The 16,928-nt window shown below is 41.9% G+C and overlaps 1 protein-coding gene across 1 annotated transcript in view; it reads left to right on the top strand.

Annotated features, from left to right (window-relative positions):
* LOC118536636 (uncharacterized) overlaps positions 1-16,928 on the top strand; it is a 58,835-nt gene that overhangs the window by 3,564 nt on the left and 38,343 nt on the right. The window contains exons 3-4 of the mRNA XM_078063573.1: positions 3,774-3,848; positions 9,601-11,334. Coding sequence (XP_077919699.1) covers positions 3,774-3,848; positions 9,601-11,334 — 1,809 coding nt within the window. The remainder of the gene's footprint in view (positions 1-3,773; positions 3,849-9,600; positions 11,335-16,928) is intronic.

The raw sequence follows: 16,928 nt of genomic DNA, 5'->3' as shown, positions 1-16,928 counted from the left end.
GCTGGCTCACTGAGAGATTTCAATCTCTTACATATTGGTAGTAGCTGGGCCAGGGAAGGCCCTGCCTGCCGCCGGGGGCTGAGACCAGAACCCTGCCATGCGGGTGGTAAAGCCTCATCTGTCCCCTGTCAGTCTCAACATGCAGAATATTGTAAGTGTTCTCATCATACCAAAAAAAAAAAAACAAAACATAACTGTGTGAGTTGCTGGACACGTTTAATTAGCTTGATTGTGGTACTCATTTCATAGTGTCCACATATCTAAAAAACATCACGTTCACCTTAATATAGTTTTTGTCAAGCATACCTCAGTAAAGCTGTAAATAAATAGTTAATAGTGAAAAAAAATAAAAGGCTTTTAATTCCATTCATATTCCCCAAACCGTGCCCATATGTCTAATCCTGTCAAATTCTGATAACTCACATTGTGCTCCTACTCAATACTGAGAGTACAAAGATGAAAAATAGTTCTTTACAGCACCAAGCTCGTGACTCAGGGGAGAGGTGTAGAAATGGAAGCAATAATACAAGGAGAGAGTGATTTTACTGTTACAGTAAAGAGAAAACAGCTAAGAAATCTAAGGGAAGAAGAGACTGTGTGCTGTCCAGGAACACTTCCTGGAAGAGGTGGCCTGAATGATGAGACTTTGAGCCGTGAGGCAGAGGAAAGGGGCAGAGTTTGGATCAGGCAGTTGGCGCTTGGACCATCTCTGGTGAACTTCATGGACTTAAAAAGTTTGCTAAACATTATTACCATTAATCTCTGTGTTGGTGAAAGAGACATATTACTTCTCCCTTCAAAAATGTTTAGATAATTGGGGCACCTGGTGGGGGGGCTTAGTCATTAAGTGTCTGACTCTTGATTCGGCTCAGGTTATGATCTCAGGGTCATGAGATCGAGCCCTGTGTCGGGCTCCATGCTCAGTGGGGAGTCTGCTTGAGGATTCTCTCTCTCTCTCTCCCTCTCCCTCTGCCCCTCCCCCTGCGTGCGCTCGCTCTCTCAGATAAATAAATCTTTTTTAAAAAATCTATGAGATGTTCTATGTTGAGTACTCTGTGGTTGTTGAAACATACCTGGCAGGTGACCGGTGACATTATCTGGAGGAAACTGCAGCAGCTAAGATACAAATACAGGGAACGTTCCTAAAATAGTAATCCAGAGTGGGTGGGTGTTCACTCACTTTGTGACAAGGTGGTTTTTGAACATTTAGTTTGAATAAGTCAGTAGGAGTAGGTTCTGGAGGCTGGTGCTTTGAATTTTAGAGGAACAAGGGTGCCCATCAGAGGTTTCTTCTAACCAGCAGAGCAGCTGGGAGCTCCGCAGTGATTTGGTGCCTCCCGGGACCATGTTCCACGTACCTTCTCTCAGTGGTGGTTTTATTGTCCGCACGCGTGTACGAAGTGCCCACTCTGTGTCAGTACTGATTTAAGCACAGTGAAGCCGTGCTGAACAGGAGACAAGAGCCCAGCTCTTACGGAGCCCGCTCTAATGGAAGTGGACAAAACCCAGAGGTGTGAGGACATGGTGATGCAAAGGAGCGAAAGCAGGGGACAGGGATGGCTTCCGCTGCTTGGGTGGGGGCGGGGAAGGACATTGAGGCGGAGTTGATTCTGAGCAGACTGGTCTCCCTTTTGTTTTCCTTCCGAAGAGAACTTTTAACTCAAAAGGTGTTGGAAACAGTCTTGATGAAAGAGAAGGTGCACCCATATTCCCCAAGTAAGATTGTCTCAGCAGTTGGAGCAGACAAGGAACATGCTGGAGTTTAGTTTCTACCAAGTACCCGCTGAGTTAGAAACATTAGCTTGTTCAGTTCTTGGCGTCATTTCTTTTTTTTTTTTTTTTAAAGATTTTATTTATTTATTTGAGAGAGAGAATGAGAGACAGAGAGCACAAGAGGGAAGAGGGTCAGAGGGAGAAGCAGACCCCCCGCCGAGCAGGGAGCCCGATGCGGGGCTCGATCCCGGGACTCCAGGATCATGACCTGAGCCGAAGGCAGTCGCTTAACCAACTGAGCCACCCAGGCGCCCCTCTTGGCGTCATTTCTTAACTTATCTCAGCTGTTTCAAGACAAAACACAGCAACAACAACAAAACCCAGAAAGAGGATAATAATTTAAAATACAGTCTAGTGTTTGTAAGTTTCCCTTTTTTGAAAAATTCTCATTTCCTTGGGCATTTGTTTATCTATATTACAGGATGCGCTAACTTCTGGCTCTTACGTCATTAGAATTTAATGTCCACCACTTTTGTAGCAAGGGAAGACTTGTTTGGCATTGTTGCACATCAGGAATGTGATTTCTCTCCGCAGCCGAGTTCCCGTGATACATGAGTCAAAACTTGGTGGCTCCCTTGGATCATCTGTTTTGAAGTTTTGAAATTGTTATTGTGGCCTTGTGAGTGTGGTTTCTTTGTTCTTGTTCTTTGGCACCTGGAGCTCTTTAGCGATGCCCAGGCGGCCGCTGTAAGGGGGATGAACCATCCTGCTGTTTATGCTGGGCAGTAGCCAGGCAGCTTAGCAGCTGGACTTTCTCCTCGGGCCTTCTTTTTTTTTTTTTTTTAAAGATTTTATTTATTTATTTGACAGAGACAGACACAGCGAGAGAGGGAACACAAGCAGGGGGAGAAGGAGAGGGAGAAGCAGGCTTCCCGCAGAGCAGGGAGCCCGATGCGGGGCTCGATCCCAGGACCCTGGGATCATGACCTGAGCCGAAGGCAGACCCTTAACGACTGAGCCACCCAGGTGCCCCTCCTCGGGCCTTCTTTACATTGAGGCAGCTCCAGCACGCAGAGGAGGGAAGGAGAGGGGGGAAGGAGGGGGAGAGGGAGGGAGAGCTCGGGCATGTGGGTGCAACCCTGCAGGAAGGTTGTAGCAACGTAAACCCCCACTGATGGGGTATGATGCTCTTGACTGGCCGGCCACCAGGGTGGGAGTCCTTAGCGACAGGCAGAAGAAACAGTCCACGCGCTCGGGATTTTGGTTACACAGAGCGGTCTGAACAAATAAGTAAATAGAAAGAGGATAATGGGAGCCAGATAAGGTGCAGAAACGGAAAGCAGGAGGGCTAGAATAAAATGCGCTGTTGAACGGTAATTAGAGGTATCAGCGTGAACTGATAGCCTCTAATACAGAGAGGTAGGTCGTTACAGAAATAGAGATTTGCTATTATCTGATTTAAAGAGGTGAGCATCTTTTGGTGTATTCACTGGCCATTTTATTTCTTCGTAGTTGAGTTGCACGTGCATATCCCTTTGTCCCTTGTACTGTTAAAGGTACCTTTTTCTTACTGATTTAGACCAAGTCTTCATAGTATGGATTCTTGTTGAGGGCGCCTTTGTTGTGTGTGCTGCTTTCTGCCAAACGTTTTGTGAAGTTACTTTTTGGACCTGTTTTCTTTATGACTCTTTGGTCATGCCGTGTTCTTTTTTATTTTCTTATAATTCTGTGATCCAGGAATTCCGACAACACGGTTTTACAGTTCTTTTTGCCCACATTGTGTTGAGTCACTCAGTTTCATGTAACTGGTAGCTGGGCTGGCCTAGAAGATCCACAAGGACCTCATGCCCATGTCCGGTGCCTCACTGCCCCTTCAGATGTCCCTTGTCTCTCCACATGGCTAGCTTGACCTTACCAATGGGAGGGAGCAGAAGTATTATAGGTGGGATGTGTTAAAAACAGGTGGTTTTTCGAATCCTAGCCTACTCACAGTGGGAGTTTTGAGTCACAACTTAGCTTCCTGGTTATTTTCCTTTTCCTCATCTGTTTTGCTTTCTTAGGACTCTCTCCTTCCTCCAGAGATTATCATCAAGGTCGAGAGAGAAGATGCTGGGTCACTGGCCCTTCCATCCCAGGTGAGTTGGCCTCTCTCCACTGAGAAATGTGCATGGCCAGTTGGCAGCAGGGACCAGCTTGAAGTGAGCCGGGAGGTGAGCAGAAAGGGAGGAAACAGAGGTACAATTGGACAGCTTTTACAAAAAACGTGGTCAGTTCTCATGCTAAAGATTGAAGAGAGTGATGGCTGCAAGGAGGTTTGGAGTTGAGGGCTTTTTTTTTTCCCCCTTTAAAGGATTGAAAAGATTTGACTCTATTTCAGTGGGTTGCAGAAAGACGTAAGTGGAGAGAGAGGAGTTAAAACGACAAAGCAGAGTCCTTGATTAGCACCAGAGGAAATCTTTCAGGTGAACATGTTGGCTCTGCCGAGGAGGGAGGACCGACCCGTACGGGAAGAATGAGGGCGAGGGAATTCTTGGAATGCTCGGATTCTTCTCTGGGAGCAGTCAGGTGGTTATCTGTTGGGTATGGGGCTGGGAATTGGAGTGGAGAGGTGCTTGACACGGGTGGAGAGGGCTGAAAAACAGTACTGTTGGATTACGAGAGACAAGCGGCTCCAGGAGGTATAACAGGGTTGCCGGTCAGTCCGAAAGGATCATTCCGAGGTGGTGACCACTGATAGTACTCTATACAGCTGCTCTTGGGAGTTTTCTTTCCCAGTGGCATTCTGGAACCTACTTTCTTTAGATCGTAGATTGACATTCAGGTTCGTTCTTGTAGCCAGGTACATTCAGTGAAAGCCCCATAGGGCAAGGTACTATTTGAAAGAGGATTTTTGAATAGAACAAATAGAAAGATTAAAATGAATGATCTAATTACTCTAAATGGAATAATCAAGATGGAAAAGATAAAAGGGGCATTAAATGGGAAGGAAAAGAATATAGACCAGTGGATAGTAATAGTAGATACTTGAGTTGAGTAATGGCCCCAAACCATCAAAGAATGAAACGAGTAAGGGAGAGCAATCTGATGTTGTAGAGCGTTCTGTCTGTGTGACTTGAGAGATGGAGTACTTATGGTGATTTCAAGGTCTGGGGTCTCACCGTAAGAGCAGGGTGCTGAGGAGCAATTCTAGGGGCTGGGAGTTGGGCTAGCGCTAGGCATCGATGACTGAGAACACACGTTAGGCAAAGTTGGAGGCTGCGTCCCAGCCACTGACTTCAGACATACGTGTTAATTTATCCTTCTAGCTCTTCATCTGAAAAAAACGAAAAAAAGGTGCTGCTACTAGTATTTTCTCTCAGGGACCTTGTGAGAATTCAACGAATGATAGTTCATGCAACATGCTTAGCTCACAGCCTGATAGCGCACAGAATGTGCCTCATTAAAGTCAGTTAGTTTTGGGCGCCTGGGTGGCTCAGTTGGTTAAGCGACTGCCTTCGGCTCAGGTCATGATCCTGGAGTCCCTGGATCGAGTCCCGCATCGGGCTCCCTGCTCGGCAGGGAGTCTGCTTCTCCCTCTGACCCTCCCCCCTCTCATGTACTCGCTCTCTCTCATTCTCTCTCTCTCAAATAAATAAATAAAATATTTAAAAAAAAAAAAGTCAGTTAGTTTTAGGGGCTTCTGGGTGGGGCAGTCAGTTAAGCGTTTGACTCTTGGCTTCGGCTCACGTCCTGATCTCAGGGTCATGAGATCGAGCCCTGCATTGGGTTCGGTGCTCAGCACGGAGTCTGCTTAAAATTCTGTCTCCCTTTCCCTCTACCCCTCCCCTCTAAAATAAGTAAATAAATCTTTAAAAAAATTAAAAAGTCAATTAGTGTTATATTATTATCAGAGAACTCTACAAATGGATGCTAGAGACAGTGCAAGACAAGACAAGATAAGTTCTTAAAGTAGAGGATGCATCCGAGGTATTATACATATCCCGTGGATGGGGGTTAGCGTTCAGGTGGTTGGTAGGACAAAGGTCCAAGAAGTAAGGTAAATGACGTGAGTTTCAGTGTGACTAGGGGGATACACATCCTCCCGCTTTGATGCTGAGTGACTGTGAGCCTGTGGGGCCTACAGAGGAGGGCGTCATTGGGGGGAAATGTAGGTTTCCATTAACACGGGGATATAGAGGGAAGATTTGGTGATGATGTTGAAGCTGTAGGGTTTCGTTATTTAGAAGTAGAGTGCCCAAGGACACAGTTGAAGGGTTTGGGAAGGAATTTTGAGGAGTGGGGAGTTGGAGCAGGTGAGAAGAAGGATAGAATAAATGGAGATAAAAGTGGAGAAAAACCAGTATCCACACGTTGAAGGGACTTTTCAAATAGGTGTGTGATAGGCCTCTGAGATTCAGGTGAGAGAGAGGACTTAAATCAGAATTCGGACCAAAAATCAGATTATTTTGATATATTACGAAGTCTGTTGATACTATGGATTCACTCATTGAAATCATTTGCCAAATATATATATTTCATAACTACTGTACACCAGCACTATGCTAAGCACTGGAGTTATAGTTACAAACGGTCACTACCTTACCCCTGCCCTCATGGATTGGAGCCTTGTGACAAAGATGACCATTATGCAAATGAACAGAACATGTGGTGAGTCTTAGGATAGAAATCCATGGAACTTTTGGAACATATAGCTGGGGGTGGAGTCGGAGGGAGGGGTGCTAATCTAGTTTGGTATTATTTATTTGACATTTGGATAAGCCAGATATATTTTTTAAGGTTTTATTTATTTATTTGAGAGAGAGAGTGAGGACAAGCGGGGGGAGGGGCAGAGGGCCAAGCAGACTCCCTCCTGAACAGGGAGCCTGACGCGGGGCCCGAAGCCTGGACCCCGAGATCATGACCGGAGCTGAAGTCAGACACGTAACCGACTGAGCCACCCAGGTGCCCCTGAACAAGCTTGATATTAAAGGGACCTGCGTTAAACAGTGAAGGGGAGTGTTTATGAAAAGGAAGTATGAATTGGAGCTTGAAAAACAGTACCTATAGATCCATGTTCAACATAGGTGGCAGAGTGCAAATGATCTATCTGAATCCCGTTTTGGGCTAATCATGAAAACTTCTGAGGTTTCGGTGAAATTTATGGGTCCCAACTTAGAAAAATGCAGGTACAGCAGCATTTTGCATGGAGTTACGTGGGACTCACGGACTCTGTCCTGTTCATGCACCACAGCTCAGGAACACCAGGTCTACTTAAAAAGCCTTTAGTGACAAGTGGCATTCCACTTTCCCAGCCTTCGCTGCCTTTGGGTAAGGACAGATCACCCTCAGCACTTTATTGGATCAAAATTCCTGCCCAGTAGTCTTGGAAACGGGTCCTTTCTTGCTGAGAGGAGGCAGTCCAAGAGACCCCGTCTGCATGACAGTAGCGACAGTGTGTCTCCTGAAGGCTTTACAATGCAGCTCTGAGTGTGGACAAAATGGAACTGTCCTCTCAAGCCTGAGAGTTCAAGATAAAGGTCACATTGGCTGTCACTTAATTTTTCAGAGTTCTCAGATCTAATAATCTTTTCTTAAAATTTCCTCACTTACATACAAGACCCAGCGCTCATCATAACAAGTGCCTTCCTTGATACCCATCACCCATCGATCCCATTTGCCAGCATTTGTCTTTTTGTTCAGTGAGTTGCTAATAGCTTTACATATATCATACAATTAATTCACCAGACAACCCAATGAGTTGGGTATGATTAAGCCTAATAACTACAAATGGGATAAACTCACCTTAGAAGACAGATGGTCAGATTAGATATATATATTTTTTTTAAATTCAGACCTTTGCTCTTTTTTTTTTTTTTTAGATTTTTAAGAAAATTTATTTAAGAGAGCGTGAGCCAGGGGCAGGGGGAGGGGCGGAGGGAGAAGCAGACTCCCTGTTGAGCCCAAAGTGGGGCTCCATCCCAGGACCCTGGGATCATGACCTGAGCTGAAGGCAGACACATAACCTACTGAGCCACCCAGGTGCCCCAACCTTTGCTCTTAATAGATGAGAAAACCCATCCCTTTTCCAAATCCAGTGCTCTTAACCTATACATGCTGCCTTTCATTAAGGCCTACATTTCGTCTTCTATTTCAGGCATCAGTAAAGTAAAGCCTGTGGGCCAAATATGGCCCACCACCTGCTTTTGTCAATAAAACTTTATTGTAATACAGCCACACCCATTTGCTTATATATTTTCTGTGCCTGCTTTCTTGCTGCCTGAGAGCTGAGTAGTTGTGATAGAGACTCTGGCTTGCAAAGCCTAAAATGTTGACTCTCTGACCTTTGACAGAAAAAGTGTGCTGACCCTGTTTTGTTAGCTTCTTGGGAATTTGGAGGGAATTCCTAAGTGGGAATTTTATATTCACCAGGGCAAAAATCAGAATAAGCATTTTCTTCAAGGTGAACAAGAGAGAAAACAATTCATAGCTGTTCTGATCCGGTGTTTCTCTCTGGGGTATAAACAGGTCCAGCATCCAAAACCCAAAGGGCCTTACATAAAAGGCACCTGTACACCTTGACTAGATCTTCCTTTGGACAGTCAGGACAATTTCCAGGCCAAGTTTTCCTTCTACCGTTTGTCAAACTTTTCCTCCTTTGTGAACATTGGAAGAAAATGATACCAGCTGAGCAGGAATGTGTGTCCTGTTTTAGGAAGGAGTGAACTTCAAAATTGTGACTGTGGACTTCACTCAGAAGGAAGAGGGCACTTTGAACCCTAATCAGAGGTGTGATCCTAGAGATGTGATCCTAGAGAACCACAGGGACCTGGTCTCTTGGGGTAAGAATTAATGAAGTTTGTATATTGAAATGATTCCAATTGATTAAGAGCTGTGGAGTTCAGAGGTCAGGATGATTTTGACCACACACAGATTACATGTGTCCTTTTTATTCCCCAATGAAGATTTAATTTTGATTTGTAGAGTAGCAAAGGTACAGCTTCTTGGGTTTGAGCTTGTTCAGTCTTCATAGTTCCTAAAGGCCAAAGACTGGGACCAAATTCTGCAGTGATTTTCTTTTGTCCCTAGCCCAAACACCCCAAGTCCTATATTGGTCCCTATCAGCTTTTCAAACCAGATGCAATCTCCTTGTGGGAGCAAGGGGATGAGTATTAACATTTCCCAACATACATATCCAGGTGAGAAACAGACACTTAGGAATCATTACAGGTATTGAAGGTTAATTTCAGAAATCCCCATAGGGCATACTACATATTTCTCCATCTCCCACTCCTAATGGACTGTATACATTGCCACTTTTCCCAGATGTACTCTCTGTGCTTGACCTAGTAGCCACACAGGCTTCTGCTTCTGAGCTAATCTCCGTTCTCTCTCACTTGGAACCATAGGAATCCATCAGGCCTTAAAACTGCTAAGGCATTTAGGGAACCTGGGATATTCTTTTTCTTGGTTCACAAAGTAGTTTGCCCATGTCTTACTGACACATGCCTCCAGAAATTCCTAGAAATGTAGATACTGTTCTCTACTTCAGTGAACATATATCTAGCACTAAAGAGGGTAGAAAGGACTCTGGTGTTTTTGCTAAGACTTGCAAAATTGTTTTGTTATTCTGTAGATTCTGCACAGGTGATCTTATTTTGGAATATGGAGATATTTGGCATCTAAAGTCTTTTTATTCAGAAACACTGAATTTTAATATTGTTATATTGTTGGGCTGTGTACTTTTCTGCTTACTGCTTCATCCCACCCTTCTGTTTTCTCAATCCAGGTTGTAGGTCCATAGCTGAAAACAAATCCATATATATTCTGCATATTTGTTTGTCAGCTTCTTTCCCAGTATTCCAGCTCTAACATTCTTCGGCTAGAATGTTTTATTTTGCTTTCTTCTAGACTTGGCAACGGCCCTTGGAAGAAGAGAATCAACATCAAAGCAGAACATTTTTGATGATGAACCATCCCGTGGAGTAAAGTTAGAAAGGTTGACAAGAGATGATCCTTGGTTATCTTCGTGTGAAGAAGTTCAGGATTGTAAGGACCAGTTGGAAAAGCAACAGGAAAAACAAGAGAGACTTTTGAAAGAAATGGCATTTACTCACAGGAAAGCGATTACTTATGAGAGAGTCCATAAAAGTGATGAACTTGAGAAGAGTGGTCTGAATTCCAGTCTTCTTTCACCCCAGATGATACCCATAAGAAACCATTTTCATAAACATGCCTCACATGTTAAAAAATTGCATTATAATTCCATTGTAAACACTCATGAGACGATTAATGACAGTGAGAAACTCTGTGAGAATAATGAATGTGGAAACCCTCACCAGAACATTCACCTTATTCAGTTTACAAGAACTCAAACAGAAGATAAATCCTATGGATTTAGTGACAGTATTCAATCTTTTAGCCATGATGTACCCCTAAATATACATCAGAAAATACACGCAAGAGGAAGATCCTTAGATTTTAAGGAATGTGGGCAAGTTTTGAACCACAGTATATCCCGTAATGAACAACAGAGAATACCTGTTGAAGAGAGTCAATATAACTGTAGTCAAACCTCCCAGAGTTCATCCCTTGCTCAAAACATGAGAAACCATTCTGAAGAGAAACCCTTTGAATGTAATCAGTGTGGGAAATCCTTCAGCTGGAGCTCTCATCTTGTTGCACATCAGAGAACTCACACCGGGGAGAAACCTTATGAATGTAACGAGTGTGGGAAATCCTTCAGCCGGAGTTCTCACCTTGTTTCTCACCAGAGAACTCATACTGGAGAGAAACCTTACAGATGTAATCAGTGTGGGAAATCTTTTAGCCAGAGCTATGTTCTTGTGGTGCATCAGAGAACTCATACTGGAGAGAAGCCCTATGAGTGCAATCAGTGTGGGAAGTCCTTCAGGCAGAGCTACAAACTTATTGCCCATCAAAGAACTCACACCGGAGAGAAGCCCTATGAATGCAATCAGTGTGGGAAATCCTTTATCCAGAGCTATAAACTTATTGCACATCAAAGAATTCATACTGGAGAGAAGCCCTACGAGTGCAATCAGTGTGGAAAGTCCTTTAGTCAGAGTTACAAACTTGTCGCCCATCAGAGAACTCACACAGGAGAAAAACCCTATGAATGTAATCAGTGTGGAAAATCCTTCAGCTGGAGCTCTCAGCTTGTTGCACATCAGAGAACTCATACTGGAGAGAAACCCTATGAATGTAATGAGTGTGGAAAATCTTTCAACCGCAGTTCTCACCTTGTTATGCATCAGAGAACTCATACTGGAGAAAAACCCTATGAATGTAACCAGTGTGGGAAGTCCTTTAGCCAGAGTTATGTTCTTGTTGTGCATCAGAGAACTCATACTGGAGAAAAGCCCTATGAGTGCAATCAGTGTGGGAAGTCCTTCAGGCAGAGTTCATGCCTTACTCAACATCAAAGAACTCATACTGGAGAGAAACCCTATGAATGTAATCAGTGTGGGAAAACATTCAGCTTGAGTGCTCGACTTATTGTACATCAAAGAACTCATACTGGAGAAAAGCCCTTTACATGTAATCAGTGTGGGAAAGCTTTCATTAATAGTTCTAAACTTATTAGGCATCAGGCAACTCACACTGAGGAGAAACCCTATGAATGTAACTAGTTTGGAAATCTTTCAGCCAGAGTGTATTTCTTTTTTTTTTTTTCTTTTCCTTTTTCTTGCATTTCTTTCTCCTTCCTTCCTTCCTTCTTTCTTTTCTTTTCTTTTTTTTTTTCTTTCTTTCTTTCAAATGTCAACCTTCTGTTATTGTGTATCTGGAAGTTCATTCTGGAGAAGAAAGAAAAAAATTAATCACATATTTTACTTCAACAATTTTGTATTAAAAAATCAAACTTGGCCCTTATGACACATTGCCACATAACTAATAAATATTGGCACTTTTCCTTGCAGAAAGCACTCTGACCTGAATCTGAGGAAATTACCATTAAGTGGACAACTTACTGTGGAGTGATTGCGAGTGAGGTAGACCTCTTTAACAATAAAGAGTGAGAATGCAAACACTGGTGGGCTTGTTGAGAAGATTGAAAATTGCTATAGTTTTGGAACCTAGGCTGGAAAACGGTATTTCAGTACCATTTTATGACATGATTTCCCCAGTAGGTATTTTGTAATCTATTTTATTCAGCACTTTCTATGTGAAAATTTCATAAAGATTAGGAAAATGGCTATGATATGAAGTGAAAAAAAAAAAAATGCAGGCCAAGAGTATAGAACAGCAATTTCCAGAACCATTGTGATACTTGTGTATGGATCAGAATTGAAAGGGTTTCTGGGTGTATCTATTTGATTTTTAGGTTTATGCCTGGCTTTCTCTTTTGGAATGTGTGCTGTTTTACTATAGTAAGTAATATGAGAAGTAAAAATTAGTCAAAAACAAAAAGTAAACCAAAGATTTCCATCTTTGACCATTTAGGAAAGACTAGGTTGCTAGATAAAAGAGATCCCTCAGGGTTCTGAAATTTCCATTTGGATTAGTTTGAGTAGGTCACTCCTTCGGACTTGGATTCCCAGGGATTTTCCTCATTGAAAATATTTCCCTGAGAATGGGGAACTTGAAATTTAGGCCAGAAGGGTTCTATATGAGGGACTGAGAATATGCAGGCTGTGTAGAGGGCATATTTTTATATTTCCAAAGCAGTATAAAGGAGCTCTATTTTTAAGGGTCTGCCTTCCCCCATGTAGTCTTGTCTTTTTTTCCCCTCTGGAATATGTTTCCTAATGTGAGAGTTTTCTGAATGAGAGAGCATTGTCATGGCTAAGTGCTTATCACCTAAATTAAGCTTGCAAGAATGATTTTAGGTAAGATTTGTAGCTATTTGTTAGTTTCTAAGATGTGGTTCATATGTCTTTCTGGCCTTTGCCCCTAAATCATAAATTCTAATCCTATGGATTATCACGGACCTGAAACCTCTGATCCTAGAGAGGTAATAAAAAGTAAGCTGAGAGCTGAAATGGGAGACCAGGGAACAGAGATGAATTCCCTGGAGGAAGAAAGAGAAACCAAAAGTGACATCTGATAGTGATCACCCTCAGTAAAATTCTGTCCCCATGAGATGACCCTAAGAGGAGCCATCTCTCTGAGGATTAAGCCAGAGTACAGCACACATGGCAGTGATCGAATTTCTGGGGAACAGTTATTGATGGCTGAAAACTAGCTCCGTACATACCCTGAGACCTCTTCAGTCAGTCGATGAATGCACAGAGGAATAGCAGGGTTCTCCATGCATTGTCTTTTGGGGAGGATATAAAATGGTGAAAAGTCCTAATTTAGCAACGGGACCTGAATAGGCTTCTTCTCTCCCCCCCCCCCCCAAATTATAGATAAAACCAATACCAGTGGGGTGCCTGGGTGGCTCAATTGTTAAGCATCTGCCTTCGGCTCAGGTCATGATCCCAGGGTCCTGGGATCAAGCCCCACATCAGGCTCCCTGCTCAGTGGGAAGCCTGCGTCTCCCTCTCCCACTCCTCCTTCTTGTGTTTCCTCTCTCACTGTCTCTCTCTGTCAAATTAAATAAAATCTTTAAAAAAAACAACAACAATACCAGTGCTAGGATGATTTTCATTGGGCATCTTGAATCTTACTTTGAAGGCAAGAAGCCATGATTGTACAAATGAGTGTAAAGCCAACTGGGCGAAGAATGAGGGCTCTGAATATTTCAAGTTTGGGAAGTGATTTATTGCAAAGTAATCTCTTCAGTAAACATTGAAAATATTTCATTGAAAGTGAAATTTTTAAAACTGCAAAATTTTTGAAGTGTGTGTGTGTGTGTGTGTATGTGTATTTCTGGCCAGCTTGGATATGTAAGTCTGTAAGTCTGTGTGCACTACGTCATAAGTATTATATCAGTTTCTGAGTGGGGATTAAGGATTGCCAAGTGCATTGAAATAAGATAGATTCAATTAATAAACAAAAATGTTAATTTATATTATTTGCTCAATAATTTCCCTTGTAGGAAAAATACTCTTAATTTAAAGATAGTCAACCAAAAATTATCATCAATTACTTTTATTGATTATTGATTGAAATTATTATCAATAATAAGTTTAAGGCATGTGACAGCATGCCAAAATATGTAATTAAACTTCTGAACCTAAAATTTAAGGTTAAAAAGGGGACTCAGTAGCTTGATTTAATGACATATGTCCCTTGCATAAAAATTTTTTGTCTGTGTAAAATCCACAAAAATAAAGCTGTACTTTGCCATGGAAGAATTTATAGTGATTTTACAAGCCAAATTTCTTTCACCATACTCCAGTAAAATTAGAAATAAATGAAAAGTGGGCGCCTGGGTGGCTCAGTCGTTAAGCGTCTGCCTTCGGCTCAGGTCATGATCCCAGGGTCCTGGGATCGAGTCCCACATCGGGCTTCCTGCTCAGCGGGAGGCCTGCTTCTCCCTCTCCCACTCCCCCTGCTTGTGTTCCTGCTCTCGCTGTCTCTCTCTCTGTCAAATAAATAAATAAAATCTTTAAAAAAAAAAAAAAAAAAAAGAAAGAAATGAAAAGTGACCAAAATACCTAGATGTTAGGAAATACTCTCCTAGAACCAATTTTTCACTTCCCCAGCATTACTGAGATACAGACGTACAGCACTGTGTAAGTTTAGGGTACACAGCATGACTTGGTTTACATATATTGTGAAATGATTATCACAGTTAACATTCGTCATCTCATGTAGAGACAGAACCATGGGGTTTTTTGTTTTCCCTGCTGATGAGAACCCTTAAGATTTACTCTCTAGCAACTTTGAAATACACCATATAGCAGCGTTAACTGTAGTTATGTGTCCTCTCACACTCCTGCTCGGCTTCTACTGCTTTTGTACTCTCCCCACCTCATTTTGTGGTTTGATGTTTCAGCTTACTTCTAGGCTTGAAAAGATAAATGTGTTTTTTGTTTTTTGTTTTTTGTTTTTTTGAGAGCGAGATTTCAGCTAGGAGAGGGGAGATCCAGATTTTTAAGTACTGTTTTCAGATACACTTTTGTATTTTTAAATTTCATTTGGATTTTGCGCTCAATCAATAGCATCTATTCTGTGTGTCTTACTTAACATACCTGACAAGACCAGTTAAATTACCTATGCCTTTAGAACTTTATCCTGAAAAATAAGTATTTTTTTCCAGTTTATTGACAGAGGTTGCCCCCGGACTGTTTTCACTGTAGAAGACTCAACGGATCACATCAGTGAATAGCACATTATTCTTTACAAATTGTAGCAACCTGGGTTCTTAGTTGAGAAGCACGTGAGCCAACGCTAGCCAATTGATTCAGAAAAAGGAGTTCATTGAAAGGATATTAGGTGAGTCCAAGAATTGGCAAGAAGCGGTAAGATCATGTTCAGGGATTTATAGAAACGATTGCCAGACTTATGCTGTGGAGCCCTATGAGAGTTCCTTAACGTTCCCAAAGTTTCTTAATTTTCTTAGTATATCTCTACATTGATTTATTTTGATTCCAAGTCTGAGGCGAGTGCCTAGGTCTGGTGGATCCTAAGCTGTGCTACGTGGTAGTTTAAGAATTCAGAGGCACTAGCCCTTGTATTTCCTGGAGCCTGTAGTGGTAGGTGAACTTGACCTTCCACTCATACTAATTAAGTAGAGAATCCGTCATTTGTAGAATTTTATTCATTTGCAAAGCAGCAGCAAGGAAAATTTCCAGTATAGCCCTCTCTTCTGCCTAACCCATAAGTCAACATTTTCTTCCCCTTCTATACTTTGATTTAAATATGTATATAGAGCCTCCTATGTAACATAATACAGCTATCTCTCAAAATCAAAGACCAATCACTCTCTTCCCCATGTAGGGATAACACAGAGCTTCACATCATTACATCCACTTCTAAGTCTGGGATCTCCGGGTGATGTCCATTCGTTTTCTAGTGAAAAAATTGTCATGTAAAAAGAGGGTTCAGATGCTGGGCATGAGAAAGGGGGAGAGATCATAAAACCAGGTTAAATTAGCAAGCTAATATTAAGTAACTTTGGTTGTTGCCAGTAGAGATTCAAAAGCTCTAAAACTTTTTTGTAAAACTAGGAACAAGTCAGTGACAGACAGTTTTTACTGCTTAGGTTAATTTAATCCTTATTTGGATTAGCTTGAGGTGTAACAGAATTAATGAATTTTATAGATTTTGCTGTAAAAATAGTACTGTTCCATTTAAAACATCGATTTTGGCATTTGCCAAGCAGATGTTCATGTTGAAACTGTAAAGTTGGATTTTCTGTCTTCTCGCCAATGTGGTATTGATTTGTGGTCCACTGAGGATGGTATTTAGGTGGAAATGGGTTAGTGATTGATAAACCTTTCTGTACTAATATCACCTGTCTGGACTCTTTAACAACTTTTATGTTCTATTGAATGAATGTTCATTCTGAGGTCATGACAGTCTTCATGATCATTTCCTCAGTCCTTCAGGGAGCATTCCTCAAATTTAGATGTTGGATCAAGTTCTTGAAATTTGGATATTTGCTTGGATGTTGTTCCTTTTTCTTGCCCAGGTTCTACGAGTTCATTCTCTGACGGTGTTTGTTCAGGTCTGGATTGTTGATACCTCTCCCTTTGGTTCATTGCGGATCAGACAGGTTCCTGAATCTTCTGACCATAAACTCTCCCTCTTGTTTTCTATTTGGTTTGTCCACATTTTTCTCCACCATTACTCACTTTCTGAACCGACAAGGACCACGCTACTCCTATGGGACATTTTGTGGCAGGCTGGAACTTTCTATGGGTGTAAGTACATGATTTTTCTGTACTTTTGAAAAACCTTAAGGACATGCCAGTAACCTGGATTTGCTATTTTTTAAATGGAAGTATAATTAACAGACAATGTTACATTAGTTTCAGGTGTATAGCATATTGATTAGACAATTCTATGCATTATTCAATTCAATGCTCGTCATAGGTGTAGTCACCACCTGTCACTATACAATGTAAAATAGTAATAATATGTGATATGATCATAAGTGGAATGCGCTGAAATTTTAGTAGTGGGGATTAGGTTAAAAAAGAACCAAACCTATAGAAAAGCCAAAGGAGATTTTGCTGATAAAATACCAAAGCCGTTTATTTGTATTCTCTGATATTACTGTTCTCTACTAATTGTATCGGGATTCCACCACTGATACTAGGTGTACTCTCTGCTTTAGTATTTATGTTGCCCTGGGGTAGAGGGAGTTGGAATCTCTTTTTGTA

Source organism: Halichoerus grypus, chromosome 15, assembly GCF_964656455.1.
Source record: "Halichoerus grypus chromosome 15, mHalGry1.hap1.1, whole genome shotgun sequence".
NCBI classification, from domain to species: Eukaryota; Metazoa; Chordata; class Mammalia; order Carnivora; family Phocidae; genus Halichoerus; species Halichoerus grypus.
The sequence above is the reverse complement of the archived record's forward strand: the minus strand, read 5'-3'. Positions and strand labels throughout refer to the sequence as shown.